Genomic DNA, 20165 nt, shown 5'->3' on the forward strand with positions numbered 1-20165 from the left:
TATGTATTGAATGATTAATGTTGTATATATATATATATATGTACATTATACGCAGTGAGTTTAAAGTTGAAATTTGACATGATCTGTGTTTTAAATGAGCAAAACAGAATATGTTCTGAAATGTAGTTAACTATATTTTATTTATAAATAAGTTTAACTTGGGTGAAAATTTATTAATGTTCGGTTTTGTGCTTTTAATCGATAATGCCTCATAACCCTAATCCGGCGACGGATACGAGTTAGGGATGTTACATCCACAGGCAACACACCGGCATTTTCACCATCTGACAATAGATTCTCATTCTCATGAAGCCATTCTAATAACGGATCAACATCTTCAAAAATATGATCAAGGCTGATAGGATTAAAACTAATGTTTATATCATCAATGCTCATTCTTTTTTTATGCCTTATCTGGAGCCTCATATTATAATAGGTAAACACGTTTCTCAAGTTTTTTTTATACTTTAGCCTATTTCTTGCCTTGGTGTGAATATAACTAAATGTGCTCCAATTTCGTTCGCAATTTGATGCAGAAGTTGTTTGACTAAGCACTTTAATTACTAATTTTTGTAATTCGGGAACACATGTGTCATATATTATCCACCACTCAGCTGCATAATATTATTTAAATTTCAAAATAACTTCAAAATGTACAATATAATTAAATAATATAAATTAAATTAAATTAAATAATTTAATTAACTGTTTACGCAGATTTATTTGCTTCCAAGCTCTTTATGCTTGTGGAGTACCGAATGTCTCATATTTATCTCTAAATAGTAACAACTGCATAAATAAAAGATAGAGTAAAAAAAAAAAAAACTCTATTTCAAATTATGTAACTAAGTTACAAATAATAATACTTGAATCTAACCTGATTAACCATTCTGACTTGAGTATCAAGAAAATGTTCTAATCTTTCAATTACTGATCGTGTACCATTTAATGTTTCTATTAGTACATTCTCAGGATGCTCCACCCCAAATTGAAATTGAGGATTGATAAAATAACCTAAGCATAATTTATAAGAATATCATCAAATAATAGTAATCTAAAGCTTAAAATAATAAAATATAAAAATAGTTCTTAATTATATGAAACATTTTATCTTACCAGCTGAATGCAAGTCAAAATGCATAAAATTCCATCTATTATCAATAATCTTTTCGTACTCAGTGAAATATCGACAATCTTATTGAATTGCTCGTTTAGCTCTACTAACAGCCTCATAAATAAAGCCCATTGTTGGTTTTTCATCGCCATACACAAGTCTCAATACTTTTAATAGGAGCTCGTAAAATTTTATGAGGTCATTGGCTTTTTTTCAAAAATCTTTTTCCAAAACAATTTTTTTGGCTTGTCCCCATTTTGATTCTTTAAATTCCTATATATTCATAAGAAAAATTTCAAAATAATATAATTTAAATTATTTGGAACTAATAAAAGCATTAAAGGTTGCTATATTTAAGTAATTATATTAACTAATTATAAAATACCAACCTTTGAATTAAACATTTCTCTCAAACCTTTCTTTTGTCTTATTATCTCTTCAAGTTGAATGAAATGAGTTGCAAACCGAGTAAGAGTGGTCGAAGTATTTACTTTCCTTGTGTATACTTCTTCATCAAATCAACAGTCCAAATGTGATTGTATATAAAGCAAGTCACTTTCTTTGCCTCATCTAATGCTTTTGCTACATTGGGCTTTTTCCCAATATCTTCAAGGCATAAATCTAAACAGTGAGTTGCACATGAGGTCCAATATAGATGTTTTCTTTTCAACATTAATTTTTTTTCTAGCAGCTTTCATTGCTGCCTCATTATCAGACACTATTTGGACAATGTAATTTTCTCAAATTTCTTCTATAACTAAATCTAACAAACTATAGTAGAATTCAGCATCTCTACTACGAACACTTGAGACATTTACCAATTTCAAAAAATGGTTCCTTTACTGCAATAAACAAGGAAATTAATTATATGCATTTGATTCAAATTGTTGGTCCAACCATCACACATTAGAGTTGCACCCAATTCTTTCCAATGAGTCTTTAGTCCATTTACCCAGTCATGAACTCGTTGGTACTTTGACTCCAAATACACATCTGAAACCTCATAAGTTGTTGGGAGCTTTACAACTTGTCCAACTTATGTTGACTCTTGAATTAAGTTATACAACCATGGAGAGCTTGCTAATTGGAAAGGAAGTCGTTCATATATTAAAAATTTGGATACCGCTTCACTTATCTTCCTTCGTAAAGTCTTTAAAAAAGAGTCACTGATCTTTGGTTGCTTCTTTGAACTTTTACATCTAGCCAATTCAGGTAAGCTCCCCTTAAGGTAAACTTAGACTCACTTGGGATGGATTTACTTGTCCTTTCTCCATGATATTCTCTAGCTGATCCATGAGAAGATTGCCCTTCTTCATAAATGTTATTCCAACCACCAGTACTTCGTCTGAATTCTTCCTTTCTATGCCACTCGTGTTGTGATTGGATACTTCTTGAGTTGCTTGCCTTAGAGCAGAAACCTCATCAATGAATTTCTCGTGTTCATATATCCTCCTCTACTCTTAATTGAGATAAGAGTTCATTTGTTCTCCTCTTTTGTCTATTTTCGTTGTGTTGCTTTCTTTCAGTATATTCATCATACTTTCTCTAATGACACCTATTAATAAAATAAAAATAATTCACACTTTATATTATTATCAATTATATATAATCTTTATTGATAAATTTACAATAACATTTAAAAATAATAATAAAGTATCACATACCAGTAACATTAGGGCATGGTGCAACATTGCCGATTTTATGAGCAATGTGCTCTTTAAATCGTGTTATTCCTCCTTTCACAACTTTACCACAAAGTTTGCATACGACATTTCTTTTCGTATTTGGCACTGGAGTTCCAAAGTGCCAACCTATATAATTACTTGGTGCACCCTCCAATCCTTTAGTCGGGAACTCTTCAAGTGGTGGCATGCTTTATTTTTATTTATATATAAGAAACATAAAATTATATTTAGAAATATAAGCAACTCGTTACTTATATTATCAACAATATAATACAAAAAAAGTAAACATCATTAACATGGAAAAATTAAATTTATTACATAATCCATAATTTATTTATTTTTAAAAATAACAACACACCATAACCCATTATTACTTGATCACCTAATAAAAATGTGATTAAAATAATGATTATTTCAGATAATATAGAAAAAAAAATTCCAACTAAGCATCATCTCTGGTTCAATAATTATTTTCTATTTTAGGTGCCAAAAAAAGTGTCCTAAAATAGCATATAGGAGCCACAATTCACAGCTGATTGACAACATAAATTTCAGGCTTTGAGAATGAGATTGAATTTGGATTTTTAAAATACGATGTTAATATTATATTTATGATTATTTGAATTTTTTAAGAAATTTGTTAATTTCAAACTCAACTAATTTACCTATATGTATCCATTTTGTTTTTACAATTTATATAATAAATGAAATTCAAATTTATATTCTCAAAAATATGTATTTGAAGTTCGAATTCAAGTGAGAGTTTAAAGGTGCAAAAGGGCATTGCCTCCTTAAATTTTCAAAACTTAAAAAAGAGAACTCACACATAGTAAGATTTAAGCCAAAATAAATATGAAGACAACTCACATGGTGGGAGTCAAATTTGAGCAATTAGGATGATAAAAGGTGAAAAGAGAGAGCCAACTAGTGCCTTAACCTCCCAAAAAAATTGAAAAATCACTGCTTTAGTCTCCTAAGATTTATAAAATCTTAAGTTAATATATGGTAAATTATAATTTCTTCCTAGAAAATGTCAAAATTTCAATTTAATCCTTTTGAGAACTATCAAGATATAAACCAATACAAAATCACATTTTAACTCTAATAAAAATATATAACTTAATTTTAAATTGGTATTTTTAGTTGTAGGATGGTTTGAGGGGCTTTTAGAAGTTGATTGTTGGATTGGATATAGAGAATGGGCAAGCACATAGCAGTGAAATTTCTAGAGACCAAACAAAAATTAAAATAAACACCAAATCCAACCTAGGAAAAAGTAGACACTAAAGCTAAAAAAAAATAGACACCAAAACCCCCAAAAAAAAAAAAAAGACAACAAAGCCCAAAAAAATAAAAAAAAATCTTATAATATAAAAAAACAAATGGATGGTAGGAAAAAATAAAACAGTAAGCCATCAACTCTCAAGTCTCAACCGTCAACAATAAATGCAAAAACAACAAAAACATTAGAAACCCCAAATTTTTTTCAAAACCCTTTCAAAGCATCCTTTCAAAACCTTTCCCCCTCTCCCTAACTAATTCTCATCAGTTATCCCTAACCTAAAGAACATATTTGCAGATTCAAGACTTATCTATCCATTAATCTATCAACTGCTTCTCGGGTACACTCCATGTTACAAGTTACAACAAAATTTGCATTTTAGAACAAAAAAAAGCAAGAATCAAGACAAAAAAATTCAGGTACTTACTTGAAAATCATGAATCTCCGAATATGCAAGTAAGATTTTATTTTTAAAGATTTTTTTCTTTGTGTTGTGATTTTGTTTGGTTTGGAGTTTAAACAGTGAAATATGAGAATTTCATATTTTTCTATTGCTTTAGATTACTTTTTTTTGTTGAATTTGGACTTCTTTTACTTTTTTTGATTGAAAACTATCTAATTTTGCAGGTGAGGAATATATTCCCTTTTGGCTCATTGTATTTCTATTGATTTTATTTTAGAGGAGTTGGATTTTTTTTTTAAATTCTATTGTAACGGAAAAATAACGGGAATAACAGCCTGTTATTGCCGTAATTAGTCGTTACCCGTTAAATTACGGCTGCGATTCATCGCTATTGGTGTGACTCCGCTTCACGCCGCTATTTTCAGTAGTAGTGGTTTCGGACGGCGCCGCTACCGCTATATAACGGCCTCTATTCCGCTACCCGACTACTATTTACATCCTCGCCCCTGCTGAATTAAATGGCCACACCAATCTATCGTCTCCCTCTTGGTCCCCAATAGGAATTTTAATAATAGCATTCTTTTCCTCCTCATTTAACCAATTCTGAATAGAAGTTAAGTCCTATTCCCCTATTTCTTTATTAATTATCTCAGCAACCTTCTGTGGTAAATCAAAGTCAACTTCACCAGGATGTTAAAGTTTCTGTCCTTGAATACTCCAAACCCACTTGTCATGCCATAAATCGACATTCTCTCCATTAATAATCTACCATAGCAAAGAATCTTTCAGAAAATATTTCCCCACAACAATACTACTCCATTCCTAAGAAGCCTTCCCTCCTCTCTTAGCATCCATTAGGGAGCAACTAGAAAAATAGATACATGTAACTCTTAATGCCTAATTTTAGACTCATGGATGTGATGAGCATACACCACCTCAACACTTAACAATAAGGTAAAAGCCAAGCAAATCAAACCAAGATTTGATCATGTGAGTATGATTCTTTTTGAGAAAACGAGAAATGATACATGCATAGAATGGGTGAAATTTATTAAATTACATTCACCAAATCTGTCAATTTTCAAGTTTAGAAAATCAGCCTAGAAATACTTGGATCCCATTCAAAAAATCATCGCAAGTCGGATGATTTCCCAAACTTGAAAATTGACAGATTCGGTGAATGTAATAAATAACTTTTACCCATTCCATTCATGTATCATTCATTGTTTCCTCGAAAAGATTCATTCTCACATATTGTCTTTGATCAAATCTTGGTTTGATCTGCTTGGCCTTTGAATTTATTGTTGGGCCTTGAGATAGTGTAAGCCCATCACATCCATAAGTCTGAAATTGAGCCTTGAGGCTCGCATCATTTCCCCCTTCCTCAAGAAGATTCACTCTTAAATCTTTACCTACATAGAAAGAAAAATGATTAGAATTAATAACAATAAAATGAAAAAAAATACTTAACTAAGCTTTCATATGCGCCAAAACTATCTGTAGGATCAAAGATATTATTTCGATCATTCAAATCAGCTTCGATCATGTATGTCTCCTTTAAAAATAAGGTATCAACACTAAACAAAGAAATGATAGGTATATGAATATTCAAGTAAAAATATCCTCTAACTTTCTTTGAATATGTGTGGTTATTTATCAAAATTTCACATAATAATCAAAATCAAGTTTAATATTATTATGTAAAAATATAACTTTAAAGGACAATATAGAAAATTTTGTTGTAATAGCAAATATATAAAATATTTTAATAAATCTATCTAATGTAGCAAAATTACTATTTTTAACCGTTATAAATCTAGATAAATTCATAAAATTAATTGAAGTTTCAAACCAAGGTTTATTGAAACTTGACCAATGAGAAAGCATGTCGTAAGGAAATTTAAAATCAATAACATAGTTATCAAAAACATTCAAGGTATGCCCACATGTTTCAATTTCTAATGTAACCTTACTTTTCTTACCTTCTAGCACTTGTGGATAACTATTAATGTTCAACCTACTTTTTTTCCCAAAAGTAAAATCTTCAATCAATGGTTGAGTAATGTAATCAGAAGTCTATCAATGGATCCTTGAAATCCTGTAACAAAGAAACACCACTGAACAAATTCAAGTTATGATTAGTTAAAATATAATCATTCCTCACTTTTGCATGGGTATAATCTTGCTTTTCATTTTCTTGTTTCACTTGAGAACTTTCCAATTTTACCTCATATGTATTTTTACTCACCAAAAGTGAATCATCAAGTAGACGTTTATCACTCAAAGTCCATTTTCTCTTTGTCTTTTCAATTTTTTTTTCTTTCCCCTTAACCTCCTCACAAATTTTCATCATTTTCAATTGGTCCTTATACATATCTTTGGGCTTCAAAGGGCCTAAACTGTATTTTTTTTCCTTTAAACACAAGGGAGTAACGGTTCAATTTTTCATGTTGTATTATATCACAATCATATTGTCATGGTCTTCCAAGAAGCAAATGAGCGGCATGCATGAGAACTACATCGCACCAAAATTCGTCAAAGTAATTCCCAATTTTGAATGCAATTAAGGATTGTTTAACTACCTTAACTTCCAAAACTTCGTTAAGTTGTTGTAAGTGATATGGATTAGGATGATTTTGACAAGGTAAAGATAAAATATCCATTAAAAAACTACTCACCAAGTTGGCACAACTACCACTATCAAAAATAAGAGAACACAACTTTCCTTGAATCAAGCACCTCGAGTGGAAAATGTTAGCCCTTTGCACTTTGTCAGAATTGTCCCTTACTTGAATGCTAAGGGATTGCTGCAATACAAGACACTGGGACTCAAGCAAATCGTCCCCATCAGTAGGAGGTTCCAAACCTCTTCCATTATACACTCGCAATAAAAAATAAACAACTCTAATATGCAAAGAAAAGAGATTAAGATTTTATCGCTTATAAATTCTAAAGAGTAATCAAACTCAATAATATTAAAAAAGATGTGGGATCACTCTTTAACAAAGTTGACCTAAGGCTTTAAAAAGCCAAAGAAAAACTCGACTCTAAAAGAAGTAAGTTGTATAAAGAAATGAGAGGCAATTGTTTCCGTACCTATTAACACAAGAAGTGAAAATGTGCTAAAATGCATATTAGAATAAGAAAAGCTAAAAACGAAAGAAAACCTAATGCTAGAATCAAAGAAAATAAACTACCCAACCAAAAACTCGAAACAATGGAAAACAACTTGAATTTTTTTGTTCGAGGTGTTCCTAATTTCAAAAAATAACAAAATTTAAACTGGAATCTCCTCAAATAATGTAGATCTGATCTAGAAAATTTTTCCACCAAATTCAACTCACAGAATATTATTTTCTTTTTTTTTTCATATTTTTCTATTTTTGTACTTTTTTCAATCACTTTTTTTTGTAGGAAATATTTTTTTATACTCTAAGAAAGTGTCAAGATTTAGTATGTAAAATTTCAGATCATTTGGAAAATGTTTACCCACTAAAAAATATTTTTTTGGAAATACTTTCTGGGTAAAAAGAAAAATAAAATTGTTTTGAGGTTGTTTACTGAAAATCAGTTTATAAGAAAACAAAGAGAGTTTAAAATGCCCAAATCTGATGCCAAATGATAAAGACAGGGAAGAGGAAGGATCGAATTCAAGTTATTTGACTCAAGAAGAAAATATTTGGATCGATCTAAAAGAAGAAATAAACAAATTTAGTAATAAATAAAACAAAAACACTACAAGAAAAAAATTAAGAACTAAGAATAAATATTCAAAATAATAAATAAATAAATAAATAAAATTTAACAATGGAAGATGGATCGAATAAACCGATAGAAGGATAAGTCTCCAATTGAATCATTTGAGATATAAATTCTAACAAAATCACAAGAAAGAAATCTTGCACAAGAAACTAACTCTTAAAGTTGAAAACTTTATTAATAAAAACAATTGTCTTTAATTAACAATGAAGAAGTCTTTATATAAGCTAACTAAGTACATCCAAATAAAATTTTAAAGTATAATTAAACTCTAATTAATCTAAATAAGAAGTAGTTTTAAATTAAACTTTATTATTTGATTAAAAACATAAAACTCTAAACAACTTAAAATATTTAAACAATATCCAAAATTCAGAATAAATAAATAATAAAACCTAATAAATACAATATTGGATTCAGTATATAATAAAAATTAAACCTAAAAATCAAACCCGATATGATTTAAACTCGAATTAAAAGCCTTAAACTCATAATTTCCATTATAATCTCGTCCAGAAATTTTGCTTGCATAGTATTCACTAAAATGGTCATAACTTGATCTCTAGAACTCAAAATTGAGTGATTCAAAGTGCATTTCGAAGCTAAGAGGTAGATCTTTGAACGCCATGGAACGACTCAACCCAGAAATACTTGGATCCCATTCAAAAAGTAGTCGCAATTTGGATGATTTCTCAAACATGAAAATTTGCAGCTTCGGTGAATGTAATTTAATTAATTTCACCCATTTCATGCATATATCATTCCTCATTTCCTTGAAAAGATTCATCCTCACATATTGTCTTTAATCAAATCTTGGTTTGATTTGCTTGGCCTTTGACCTTATTGTTGGGCTTTGAGGTAGTGTAAGTTCATCACATCCACGGGTCTAAAATTGCGCCTTAAGACTCGCATCAATAGACACCCTTCAATATTCCTGTATAATATCAATTGTTTTCTCATTATTTAGAGAGTTAGCCTCAATAAAGAATAAAGAACTGTTAGCAAAACATAATTGAAACATATGGACAATTCCTATTGAGACGAATCTCAACAATATCTCTAGACTCCACTCTATGCATCAATTTTCTAGACAAAACATAAAAAAGGAAAATGAATAAAAATAAGTATAGGGATAAAGGGTCCCCTTGCCTAAGACCCCTAGAAGGAAGGATTTTGCTACTTGGCTTACCATTGATGATAAAAGTGTAGGAAACTGTATTTACACATTCCATTATTCACCCCACCCAAATCTGATCAAACCACATACTTCTAAGAGTGACCTCCAAAACCCCTCATACTTCTAAGAGTGACCTCCAAAACCTCTCATTCTACTATATCGTTTTCTTTATTCATGTTTAACTTCAAAACAACTTCAGATATTTTCCCTTTTTTCTTCAATTTGAGGATTTTTCTTTTAGGCACAAAGGCACTATGTTGTTTAGTAATGATATCCCCAAAAAAACCCTTTATTTTGTTCACCGTTAATGATAAAAGTGTAGGAAACTGTATTTACACATTCCATTATTCACCCCACCCAAATCTGATCAAACCACATACTTCTAAGAGTGACCTCCAAAACCCCTCATACTTCTAAAAGTGACCTCCAAAACCCCTTATTCTACTATATCGTTTTCTTTATTCATGTTTAGCTTTAAAACAACTTCAGATATTTTCCCTTTTTTCTTCAATTTGAGGATTTTTCTTTTAGGCACAAAGGCACTCTGTTGTTTAGTAATGATATCCCCAAAGAAACCCTTTATTTTGTTCACCATTATCTTAGAGATGATTTAATATAAAAAATTACACAAGCTAGTTAGCCGATATTGGGCTATGAAATCTAGCACCTTCACTTTCAGGATAACAACAATTTCCGTCTCATTCAATTCTCTATTCAACCTCCTTATGTTGAAAAATCCTTAACAACTTTGATCACATCATCATTGATAATAATCCAATATGTATAGTATGATTTCTTTATCAGATATTTCCTTCATCAAGGCTTGACTTATTTCAGGAGTAATAAGGCACGAGATATTTCCAACACTTCCTCACTAATTTGAAAGCCTATAGAATGAAATTAACTCTCATAAAAAATTTTGAAACAGTCTATGATCAACCTTTCTTCCTTAGTCCAATCAGAACCTTGCTTAATTCATAACACCTTATTTTTTCTCCTTCTATGCAAAGTGGATTGATGAAAAAATTGTCTATTTTTATCACCCAAAGTAAGTCAGTTCCTTTTAGCCCTCTAAAACCAGAACATTTCTTTCTCTACAATTTTTTTCAATTGAATCTTAAGTTCACCTAGTTTTCAAACTTCATCCCTATCCCCCATTCCCTTTAAAACATTTGAAATTTCTTTTTTCAAATATTCAATAATGACAATGTTGTTCCTAACAGATTTTCTACTCTAGTTCAGAAGTTGAACTCTATAGTTCTTTAGCTTATGACAAAGCCCCTTTTGCCCAGCACTTGATTCTCCCCAACCATCCCTTCCTAATCACTCCTTCACATTCTTTCTCCTTGGTCTAGTTGGCTTCAAGCATAAACTTCTTAGGGGTCATTTTATCCTAAAAATCATGATAGGTCCATGATCCAACCCAAAAATTGGAAGATTGAGGCCTTGAGTTTTAGGGAACTTTTCTAACCAATCAATATTGAATAGGGCCCTATCAAGCCTTTTTTTAACAACTTGGCTATCCCGAGTCCCATGCCAAGTAAATTACAACCTTTAAAAGGAATATAATTAAAATGGTACCATCCAGAGTAATCAATCATTCGTTTCTCCTTCTTCTTACCTATTTCCTTCTCTCTTAAACATATAACATCATTAAAATCCCCTATTAGCATCCATGGACCCACCACACCCTTTTTTTTTTATTTTTTATCTCTTCTCATCCCTTCCTTCTATCTTAAAAAATTAGAATCTCATAAACCTAAAAGATCCTAACCCCAATTACTATTCACAATATCACAATCCATAAAGATTTTGTGGGTCTTATGGAACAAAACATTCCAATTTTCTTTCCACCATAAAGTTGAACCCCCTTCAATACTCTCCGGTTCTACATATTTAGAACCTTCAAACCTATGCTTTCTCCTCAACTTATCAACCTTCTCCATTCGATTATTTGTCTCCATTAAAAAACTAAACCAAAGTCGTACTTCTTAATAAGTTTTCTCAAAGCTCGTACTGTCAAGCGAGACCCCACTCCTTGACAATTCCAGGAAATAGCAATCATGACTACTTGGTGGCTGTTATAGGTCAACTACCAAAGCTCTTATCCACTTCCAAACTATTGTGTGATTCAGCAATAGGGACATCCACCAAAAAACCCTTCATACAATCAAGTAACTCAATAGCAAAAACTTTAAAACTACCATTCCTATAATTCTTCTACTCACAGGCCCTACCTTTCTTCCATCCTTAGTTCTATTATTCCCAAGACTTCTTGCTCCCATTGGTCTCTTAGACACCACCCCCCACATTAGCATTCACTAAAGCACATTTTTCTAGTTTACTTTTCTTCAAGATTTCCACATTACCATCATCCATTAGCTCTTCTATAAATCCTCTTTTTAGATTTAGTTTTCTAGATTTTGAAGGTAGAATCAATTCCCCCAACAACTTACCCCATTCATGAACTTCTTTCTCCCCCTTTTCTTTAGGCAGCTCGACAATATAGAAGCAATTAACCTCACTAAGTTAACCCACCTTATTAACGTTCGCACTCAAGGCCTTCACCTTATACAAATTGTCACCCTTATTTCCATTCCTCCCAAAACTCTCTTCCCAATTTCCTTTTTTCTTACTATAATGATCACAAAATTGCTTTCCCTTAAAGGCATTTCAGTACTATAATGATTCCCAACAACATTTGCGACATTGTCATCTATCTTCTTCTACTTCTCATAGTTGTCCAGATTAGGATTCTCTTTCAAAGGCCTTATACTACATTCCACATGTAACATCCAAAATTCCTTATCGTAAAATAGTGTAAATTTAAAGAAAAAAATGTGATAAATTCTTAATGAAAGAATGTATAAAATCAATAAAAGTAAAAGTTGATGAATGACGAAGGAAGTTGAATCAAGAAGTATGACATGACATATTAATTTAAGGAAGAGACTAAATCATAAAAATGTGAAAATTATTGTGGCTTTAGTGTAAATATTCAAAATTTATGAGATCAAAATATAAATATGGAAAATTTAAAGGACCAAAAGTGAAAATTCCCCAAAGGAGGAAAAGACTAAAATATAAAATAAACTAGTGAATGAAGGCCAAATTGAATAAGTGGAGAAATGAAATGAACTAAATTATAATTTTTTCAAAAGTAAGTAATGGCTCAAAAGTGAATGTTGAGAAATTTCAAGGAAAATGATTATTATTATTATTATTATTATTATTATTATTATTAAAGTCTAATAATTATAGATTATATGGTGTTGAAAGATAATTGGTTGGAATATTTTATTATTGATATTTTTATTAATTAATTAATGAACAAATAATGGAAAAGATGAAAAGAAATTATCTATCATTTTTCCATGTTGTCGTCCACCATGGGGGAATAAGAAGAATTTTTGAATTTTATTCAATTTGGTCCTTTCCATCAAAATTCATCATTTTCAGCTGGAAATCAAAGGAATTTTCACAACCTCCAAGAGGGAAAAGTGACAAGAAGACTATGGTGAGTATGAATATCATCTTGGACTCAAGAGAATTGAAGCTGGAAGAGAGAGAAAATCAAGCTAAGGCTTGAAATCAATAGGACAAAGTAAGAACATCGAGATTTTGTTATGTTTTTAAGCTTGATATTGTTGAAAAAGCATGAAAATGATGTTAAAGTAGAGTTTTATTATGTAAAGTTTTGTGTTCTTAATATGTTACTGAAGAGAAGAGAAAGTGATGGAAAATAGTGTAGAGAAAGGAAAGGAGATGACAAAGATAAGAAAACAAAGTGGTGAAGTTAAGGAAATGAAAATTTTAGCTAAAAAGATATAAGTACTCAAATGAATTCTAGTTATTTTTCAAAGGACTAAAGTGAATTACGTGGCAAGTTAAGTGTATTCGTATGTAAAAAAATCATGAACTAAAGTGTCAATGATTAATACGTAGTGTAGGATTTGACAAAGCAAATTCCTTTGAGTTAGAGGTTTGAAAAAAACAGTAACAATGGCTCAACTTCGAAAATTCACAAAAAAAAAATATAAAAATTGAGTTAGAGGTTTAATCAAACTTGAAGCCAAATCCTATTGAGTCTAGTTTTGTATAGAAAGAACGGTGTAAGAAACAAAATTGTAGATTATGAGATAAATAAATTTAAGTGAGACAATGTTAGATTGATTTTGGGTTTCCTTGTTCTGACTTTAAAAACTCATTAAAAATTGTATTAAAAAAAAAGATATTTAGGAGATGAAATTTATATGCATAAAATCTTAAAGTCTATTTTCAAAAGAAACAAATGGAAACATTATACGAATTATGTACTGAAAGATAAATAATTTTAGGGGAGAAGTGTCAAAGTAGGAGAAGATTTGAAGAAAATATTGTATTAATTGGCTTATGTGGAAATTATTCTTTTATGGTAAAAATTTCATTGAATCTAGTTTCAAAAACAAGAAGCAAATTTAATTTCGAATTATGTAGACCAAGACATAAATAATTTAGTGACTGCTCCTCAAATAAACAACATTGTTAAGAATATATGTGTAATTAGTGAAAGAATAATTAATGTTACATATAAGATGTGGAACGGAAAGAAGGAAGAGTAAAATAATGAAAAGTTGTAATATTAAGAAGTTGATATAAGAAAAGGAAATTGTCAATAGATGTTTAAATAAAATTGATGAGACATTAAGTGAATAATTGTTATATGATGAATTAATCAAGTATTATTTGATAAGTTGGTAGTATTATAAGGATTTAAATTGAATAGGTTGAAAAGTTTTATATGATACTAATTTAAAAAGATTGTAAAGTTTAAGTGAAATTAAAATGACACTATAATGAATAGTGATTTTCATGAAAATTCTTGAAACCGATTATCAAATTACTTGACATAACGGGTTGAAACAATCTAAGTAGCTCAAAAAACGTAAAGTGATATTACATATTCATATCCGACAACCAGATTAATGGTGAATTTAGATGAGCAGTGAGATGCGATGCGTTTAATTTACTTTTTATCTTATACTCCAATATTTAATCTCACCGTCATCGTTGTTTTTATACTAACCGCAAATAAATGCACCTCACCCTAAATGTGACACCCGAAACCCATAGAATTCTCCTTCCCAAGCTGCTTAAACACCTTTTCTTTGCCCTCTAATCCATGATCCACTACCTTACTCTTAACTCGAACTCTGCCATAATCCCTCCCCCCCCCCCAAAAAAAAAAAAAAAAACAAATGTCCAGCACTCACTGCCCCCTCTACTAATCTACCACTATTTTCCCACAAATAATTCCCCTCCCTTTTATCACCTAAATCGACACCCCTGCCCCTTCCCATTTAATTTCAGATCTGACAAAACTAGCCCTCAAAGCAGGACCAAATCGAAAAGAAAAACTGTTTTCATCCAAGTCCAATGGTGCCTTCTTACAGGATTTCGCAGTAGGTCCAAGCATTCCAGAGAAATAACAAAAGTCAGACAGTTTTTATACTTAATAGATGCCGAGGTACCCAGAAGCCATCCACCAAAGGTTTGTTTACTTCCATCTCCACTCGCACATGAAGGAAGCTCCTCCCAATTCCATCACAACCTTGTGGATCATCCACCTTTAAAACTTTCCCTAATTGCTCTCCAATGGGATATTATGAATTTGAATCCAGAACTGAATCCAAGAGAAGTCAATTTCAGAAATCACAAGATCCCCTTCCCACCTCTGTAACCGTAGCGGATTACCCATAATGGACCAAGGGCTCTCCTCAATAGCTCGTCGCATCATACGTTCAGAATTGAAAGAGATCGCCACCACATTACCCTCAACCTCTCTTATGCAGAGAATCTCATCCTTGGACCAAATCCCCCTTGCGATTTAGAACTTTCCTGGCAATAATTCTTCCAATCACCGTAAACCTTGTCATAAACAAAGTTATGTTCATCCCCCTCCTCCAATGGAATCTCCATGGACTTCAATCAGAAGAAAGAGGAGTACACAATGGTGTCAAGTACGGTTTCCAACCTTTTGATCTTCAATGAAGCCACACAAAAACAAATAAAGGCTCAAAACCTAGGTACTCAAATAGATCTAGACAATTAAAGAAACCCTAAAGAAGGGAAAAGATTCAGAAAGAAAAACATACCTTGTCAATTTTTCAAATTTCAAATATGATTAATTGTGTTCAATTTATTTTCAAAAATAATAAAATAAAACTTGATTCAGTATCTCAATAATTCAAATTATTCCAATTTAAAATGAATTAGATAAGAATTGGAGTAATGTTATAAAAGCAAAGAAGAGTAAAGAACCAGCAGCACCTCCAATTAAAGAGCATAAACATGTAACACTTATACTTAAATGCAACACAAAAAACGTAGAAATTTGGTATTAACCACCCAAATCTGAAATATGAGGCTCCCCATCATTTGGATGTGTTTTACTTCCAAATTAGCCCACCACACTGTAAAAGCTGTTCCAACTATAATGGGGGCATGCCCTTTAATGATAGGCAAATGGTGGGCCTATTTTTCTGTTGCAACCAAATTAATCTATTATTACAATTTAAGAAATTATACAAAGCTATGAAGCTTCAGCTTAATTACGAAGTTGAGTTTGATTCTCTTTCCCAGAAACTGCAATGCAGTCAGCATCTCCTTTAGGTCATAAAAAGATGGGTAAGCTTCAGGGATGGCCTCCATGAATGAAAAATGCATTACACATTTTCTCGTTAGGATAATTTCTTTCACCACTTTGTATCAACTTCATTTATCTTTCCAGATTTAGGTCGACAAGATCACTGCTGCTGCATGTGTTTCTCACCTCCCATCAGTTAATGTTTCAGTAACCATCCAGTTATTTTCAAGGACCTGTCTGTTGGAGAGTGGTAAAAATTTGTATGTTTTTTAAATAAAATTCAAAATTGAAGAAGAAAACAATGTTAGGTAAACTCCACTTAACTCTCTACTGATAATGCACATAATTATGTAGCAATAGAATAGCACTGCCACTGCAATAGTTAATGCTAACCAATTTTGAGGGACAAAGTCCGGGAAAATAGCTAGCTTTAAAATTCAATGAACTATCCATTTTTCAATTCATCATAAACAAAGAACACTATTAATGTTTCCAAAATTGTTTTCAAGATTCAAACATGAGTTCTCTTATTAAGAATGCAGCAATGCTTGTGGAAGAACACATAAATATCAAGTACATTAAATTAGTAGGTGAAGCAGAAGTTAAGAAGAGCATTCTAAAGAAATTGCAGAAGAAAAACAGATGGGGTATTATTATTCACACAACAGGCACCCAAAAACAATCCACTTACATAAAATATCACATTATTTGCACGCTGATAATTCTAAGAAATCGCTAAGAATGCAATTAAATTTTTTTTCCAAAACAGAGGTCTTACAGAGAGGAGCCGGAGCCGGTTATCTTTCACACAGCAGTAATCCCGATCGACAACGAAAGCAGCTAAAAAGAGAGCCAAATCAACCCACGTCCTTAAGAACCAGCGTAATGCAGTGTTTGATGCTAAGCTATGCCGCATAGCAGCAAAGAAACTAGTAATTCTTAGACACCAATGGCAATAAGGGTTAATGCCCGGAAGCACAATAGATCCAACCCTATTTGGGTGTCATCATGAGCTCCACAATGGGGACAAACAACACAACCAATCCCCAAATTCAGCACTCGGCTCCCCTCTCCATTCTCAAAACCCTAAACAATTGCTCTAAAACCCTAATTAATCATCAAATAGAAGTGCTGCGGAAAAACCCTAATCTGAATCCATTCATCATCCATACTCCAAATTATCTGCCTCAAAACCCTAATTCCCTAACCCTAGGAATTCCAACTAGCAATCATCTTCCACATCCTCGCACACACAAAAAAGCAACAACCATACACAAATATTTATAGAATCTATATATACTCCCAACAACAAGAAGGGTAAAATGGTCCACCAAATCTTAACGCGGATCCTCGTCTCTTCGACCCGATCCTCCCGGAGCACCCGACAACGAGGCTAACAAGTTTAGGTGACCAGGAAGATAATTGCCGACCCTAGCCGCCGACGCTTCTCCCATCGCTTGCTGTTGTTGAACGAACAACGCAGCAGCAGTAGCGGGTTGCTGAGCAGCCGCCTGTACTACCAAATCCGGCGGAGGCGGGGCCGCGAAGCTCCACAATTGACCAAAGTCTGGCCTTGCTGGAAGAGCCCAGAACCCACCCGGATGTGTCCCGTTCGGTCCCACAATGGAACCCACTCCTGGTCCAACAGTGAGCCCTCCGGAATCGTCCTTTCCGGCGTTATCGTCGTCGGACCGGACGCGTTTCCCAAGTATAAACGGGGTAGGACCCAAAAGAGGCTTATGATCCAAAGAAAACGAAGAAGTGGTCGACGACAAAGAAGTAGAATTAGCTCCGCGGAGGGAAACCGACACGGTGGAAAAACTAGCAGGAGTCGTCCCTGTACCAGTGGCGGCTATAATAGAAGGCTCAGCCTGACGCAACAGCCACTCGATAGTCTGACCATCGGATTTATGACCCAATTCGCGGGTCAACTGGAAAACACGAGCAGCGCAAATGATGGGCATCCTGATCCTTCTCCCACGACCATCAACTTTGCTGTGACGGTCTTTGGTGGGAGGCTTTTTAACTGCGAGTGAACCATTGGCTGCCGGCGCCTGATGTCTCGGTGGGTCCATTAACGATCCGTTAGTAGCAGCAGTCTCTGAATTGGACATCGTGGGGGCCGGAGTAGGACTACCACACTCTTACCCTTTATGTAGTTTAGCTTTAGCTTTCGCGTCAAAGACTATAAAAGCTTTGTCTAGCTGTTTTGGGGTAATTGCTGGAGAAGGTTAATGGACACAACCCACAAAAAATCTAGAAAGAAAAGGAAATGGAATTAGAATTTCTTTCACAAACAAAGATGGTGTGTGTCTGAGAGAGAGAGAGAGAGAGAGAGGGAAGAGAATGGTGATGATTGAGAGGCAGATGCTGGTGGAGAGAGGAGGGAGGGCACATGGGTGGTGGGTCCCACTGTACATATCCCCCCCACAGCTCATACCCTCCTCCCTCCGCCTTTCTTTTCCCCGCGATTTCTCTGTTTTTATTCCACGCGCCTCCTCCTCCCAATTTTTCACTTCATTTTTGTTTTTGAGATAAAAGCGATATTTAGAAAATTTTTGGATCCTGTTAAATTTGAGAATTTTTTTTTTTAAATTTGGTTATGGGTAAATTTAAAAAAATTTAAGAGAGATTAGAATGATATATTTTTAATATATAAATTTATAATTTCACTATATATTAATTTATGATTGTATTATTTGTAAAATAAATTAATTTTTTTCATTTAGAAGACAAAATGTAATTTTATGACATGTAAATTTATAATTTAATAATTTATAAAAAAATTAGAAATGCAATTTTTATTAGAAAGCTAGGACTCATATAACACTATTATTGTACTATGTCTTTACCAAAAATATACTTTTTATATAAAAAATTAGGGACTAAAATTGAGAAAAAATTTCAAATTTGAGAGACTAATGTGAAAATAAAGGTTTATGCACAAAATGGAAAAAAAATTAAAGATTAAATATTGTATTAATTTCAAAATCTCGATTTTTTTAATACATTGTCTAAATTACTCATGCTTGTCTAGCCAAAAGAATCCTTAAACACGATTGAGCTTACGTTTGCTAAAATTTCATCTTTTTACTTTACATAAAATTTTTAAAAATTAATGAATTATAATCCTGTTAAACCCTCCTCCCAGTTGCGTTTATCTCTATTTTCTTTGTTTTGGTAAGTAGGACAAATTGAAGTAAAAATTAAAATTTTAATTTTCGTGAAAGAATGAATTTTGTTTTTATTTAATTTATCAAAAAAGGGACCGTCCTTTGAGTAGATGGAAGATTCCAGGTACGTTCAGTAATTTCATTATTATCCATTTCTCACTGTTTATTAATAGTTCCCCCCTCATATTTAATGATTCTTTGCAAATAAGGCTTTGAGCTTAATGTTAAATTTAATATTATCTGAATTTTATTACATTTTACGATTGTAAATTATATATGAATTCTTATTATATGTAAATTGTGTCTAAATTTATTTTTATTTAAGTTGCGATATGTTTTATGTCTAGTTTGATTACTAGTGTAATAATATGAGAAAAAAGTTTATTACATATATATTGCAATAGTTAGATATAAAATAAGGAATAGTTAGTGCAAATTTAAATTTAAAATTAGAAAAATAAGTAATGCTCTTGTAAAAATAAGCGAAAATGAGTAATAATTTGTGTAGGTTGGATTCAACTTTACTTAAGTCAATTCACCGTAAAATATGGACATTAAATTTTGCTTAAATTTATTTATATTTATAGATGACTAACTCAAGCTGATTTAAGTCACTCGTATCATTTTTTTATTTAATATTTAGTAATTATATATTTTACTACCATTACATATATTTGTTATTAAAATTCTTAGCACAAAGAACTTAACATTTTTTAGGTTATTTTTGTTGTTTTTAAATTGATCAATTTAAGTCATTATACTTTTAAATTTTGAAATTTTAGTTTTGACTCAAATAACAGCTGTTAAATTTATTAGGTCAAGGAAAATTCTACAATATGCTCAAAGCGTATACCAAAATTTCTAACAAAAGTATTGGTATAGTGTTAGAAATTTTGGTATAAGTTAGAAATTTTAGTAAACATAGAAAAAATTTGGTACGTTTTCCG

At 31.9% G+C, this 20165-nt stretch overlaps 1 protein-coding gene across 2 annotated transcripts; it reads right to left on the bottom strand.

The window, feature by feature from the left end:
* Window positions 1-15765: 15765 nt before the first annotated feature.
* LOC108476360 (transcription factor TCP21) lies at window positions 15766-18644 on the bottom strand. 2 transcript variants are annotated; one of them, XM_017778557.2, is made up of 2 exons: window positions 16824-18644; window positions 15766-16278 (listed from the first exon to the last, which is right to left on the bottom strand). In XM_017778557.2, exon 1 carries the CDS (start codon window positions 18157-18159, stop codon window positions 17383-17385), a length of 777 nt encoding a protein of 258 aa, XP_017634046.1. In that variant the 5' UTR covers window positions 18160-18644; the 3' UTR covers window positions 15766-16278; window positions 16824-17382. The 2 variants fall into 2 exon arrangements, with proteins under 2 accessions (XP_017634046.1, XP_017634045.1); XM_017778556.2 differs by having other exon boundaries at window positions 15766-16282.
* Between the last annotated feature and the right edge of the window lie 1521 nt (window positions 18645-20165).

The sequence above is a fragment of the Gossypium arboreum genome, chromosome 3 (assembly GCF_025698485.1).
Source record: "Gossypium arboreum isolate Shixiya-1 chromosome 3, ASM2569848v2, whole genome shotgun sequence".
Classification (NCBI taxonomy): Eukaryota; Viridiplantae; Streptophyta; class Magnoliopsida; order Malvales; family Malvaceae; genus Gossypium; species Gossypium arboreum.